The sequence below is a fragment of the Pseudopipra pipra genome, unplaced genomic scaffold, assembly GCF_036250125.1.
Source record: "Pseudopipra pipra isolate bDixPip1 unplaced genomic scaffold, bDixPip1.hap1 HAP1_SCAFFOLD_198, whole genome shotgun sequence".
In the NCBI taxonomy this organism is placed as follows: Eukaryota; Metazoa; Chordata; class Aves; order Passeriformes; family Pipridae; genus Pseudopipra; species Pseudopipra pipra.
Genome location: NW_026990677.1, coordinates 55001 through 57500, shown reverse-complemented (window position 1 = coordinate 57500; position 2500 = coordinate 55001). Strand labels below are relative to the sequence as shown.

Sequence of the window (2500 nt, the reverse complement as noted above, 5' to 3'; positions counted from 1 at the left end):
GGGCAGGCCCGACCGCACGGGCCGCCCGGCCGCCGTGGCTCTCGCGCCGGCCTAAGAGGAGGGAGGGGCGAGGCGCCGCCGCCTCGCCCGCCAACGGCCATCGTGCGTCCCCAGGGCTCCCCGGCGACTCTGTCGGGTTCTCGGTCTGCCGGCGCGGCCGCCGGCCACAGCCTGGCCGGCCGGCGCCGCCGCCTTCGGCCCGCTGGGCGGGTCCCCGGCTTAGGGCCGAGGAAGGGGGAACGAACAAAAGAGCCGAGGCGCGCCGAGGGCGCCGCCTCGCCCGACCATCGGGCGGTCCCGTCACCGAGCCCCTCCGGCAACCGGCCGGGCCCAGGCGAGGCCGCACGCCCACCGCCAGTCCCCGGCACGCCGCCGGCACCGCTGCCGCCCGGCAGCCGAGGACAGGGCGCCGCCACCCAGGCCCGGGCCATCTTCGGGGCTCTCGGGAGGCGGCCGGGGAAAAAGCCCGCGCGGGCTCGGCCCTTCGAGCCCCGGCCGCCAACCGCCCGCAACAATGCCCGCCGCCGCCGCCGGACGACGGGCGCCGGCTTAAGGCCGGCCCACCGAAAGGACGAGACGCCGCCGCCTCGCCGCCCTCGCACACCATCGCCTTCGCCCGGGGCCCTCAGGGAGCCGGCAGCCGCCACCGGCTCGGGCTGGACGCTGCTGTCGGGCCCCCGCGGGCCCCCCTCGGCCGTCCCAGTCCCGCACTCCCTCGGCTGCGCTTTCGCGCTCGGCTCTCGTCTTCCTCTCCCGTCATCGGGCCCGCCCGAGGAAGCCGGTCGAGAGCCCCGCGGCTTTCTCGCGCCGGCCTTCCTGCCGCTCGTGGGGTTGGCCGGCCCGTGGCACGCGCCGAAGGCCGCGCGGCAGCAGACGCGGAAGAAAAGGGGCCCTCGGAACCCGCGCTGCTAGACAACCCCTGCCCACAATACGGACAGACGCGTCCTGGCGCCGCCGCGCCTCCGAAGCGGCTCGAGGCTCCTCAGCGGGGAGGCGCGCGAGAGCAGGCCGCCTCTCGCCTAGACCTAACCGGAGGCGGCGCCCGACAGCGACCCCTTGGCCGACTTCCGGGGCCGGCCGCGACAACAGGTCTACCCCGAAAATGCCGACAGGCGCCTAAGTCCCGCCGGAGCCGGGTAGACCTGGTGGCCCTGCGCCGGGACGCCGCCGGGGCGCAGGCCGCCGGCGGCGGCCGCGGCGGCCGCATCGGCCGGCTCCGGAACCGGGTAGACCTGATGCTCGCCAGCCCCGGAACCGGGTAGACCTGATGCTCGACAGCACCCGGCGGGGCACGAGGCCGGCCGCGCCCGACTGGGCGAACGGGTCGGCCCGGAAGCCCGGGCCAACAGGTCTACCCGCCGGGCTCGGGCACCAGGTCTACCCGCCGGGCCCGGACACCAGGTCTACCCGCCGGGCTCGGACACCAGGTCTACCCGCCGGGCCCGGACACCAGGTCTACCCGCCGGGCTCGGACACCAGGTCTACCCGCCGGGCCCGAACACCAGGTCGACCCGCCTAACCCGAACGCCAGGTCTACCCGCCGGGCTCGGACACCAGGTCTACCCGCCGGGCCCGGACACCAGGTCTACCCGCCATGCTCGGACACCAGGTCTACCCGCCGGGCTCGGACACCAGGTCTACTCGCCATGCTCGGACACCAGGTCTACCCGCCGGGCTCGGACACCAGGTCTACCCGCCGGGCTCGGACACCAGGTCTACCCGCCGGGCTCGGACACCAGGTCTACCCGCCGGGCTCGGACACCAGGTCTACCCGCCATGCTCGGACAACAGGTCTACCCGCCGGGCTCGGACAAGAGGTCTACCCGCCGGGCTCGGACAAGAGGTCTACCCGCCGGGCTCGGACAAGAGGTCTACCCGCCGGGCTCGGACAACAGGTCTACCCGCCGGGCTCGGACAACAGGTCTACCCGCCGGGCTCGGACAACAGGTCTACCCGCCGGGCTCGGACAACAGGTCTACCCGCCGGGCTCCGAGAGCAGCTGTACCCACCGGCACCCCCGCCGCCGAGCCCAGTCGGCCGCCGCCCTGCCACCTTAAGAGAGTCCCAGCTACTCCCCCTCTGGACCCGCGCCGCGGACAACGCCCTCTCTTTCCCACTCGGAGCCCCGGGCAGGAACGGCGGCGCCTCGGCACCCGCCGAGGGCCTCGGCTAAGCGCTCGGAACCCGCTCCAGCCACCCGACTCGGAGAGCGGCTCGAGCCGACGAGCCCGGACCACAGGTCTACCCGCTGCACCGGGACACCAGGTCTACCCGCCGGCTTCGGACCAGGGGTCTACCCGCCGGGCACGGACGACAACTCTACCCGCTGCGCACCTCTGCGGCCGAGCCGAGGCGGCGGCAGCCGTGCCACCCGGGCAGAGTCCCGGTTGCTCCCCCCGTTTCCCCGCCCCGCAGAGAACGTCTCTTCTTTCACCCTCGGGGCAGGGGAAAGGCTGCTACGCTCGGAGCGCCGGGCAGAAAGCGCAGCGCTAAGCCCCGA

The 2500-nt window shown here is 75.0% G+C and overlaps 1 protein-coding gene across 1 annotated transcript in view; it reads left to right on the top strand.

The window, feature by feature from the left end:
• Positions 1-1262, top strand: part of LOC135408133 (collagen alpha-1(I) chain-like) — a 3892-nt gene extending 2630 nt beyond the window's left edge. Inside the window, exon 3 of the mRNA XM_064643468.1 lies at positions 1-1262. This exon is cut by the window's left edge and continues 369 nt beyond it. Coding sequence (XP_064499538.1) covers positions 1-1262 — 1262 coding nt within the window.
• The last annotated feature ends 1238 nt before the right edge of the window (positions 1263-2500 follow it).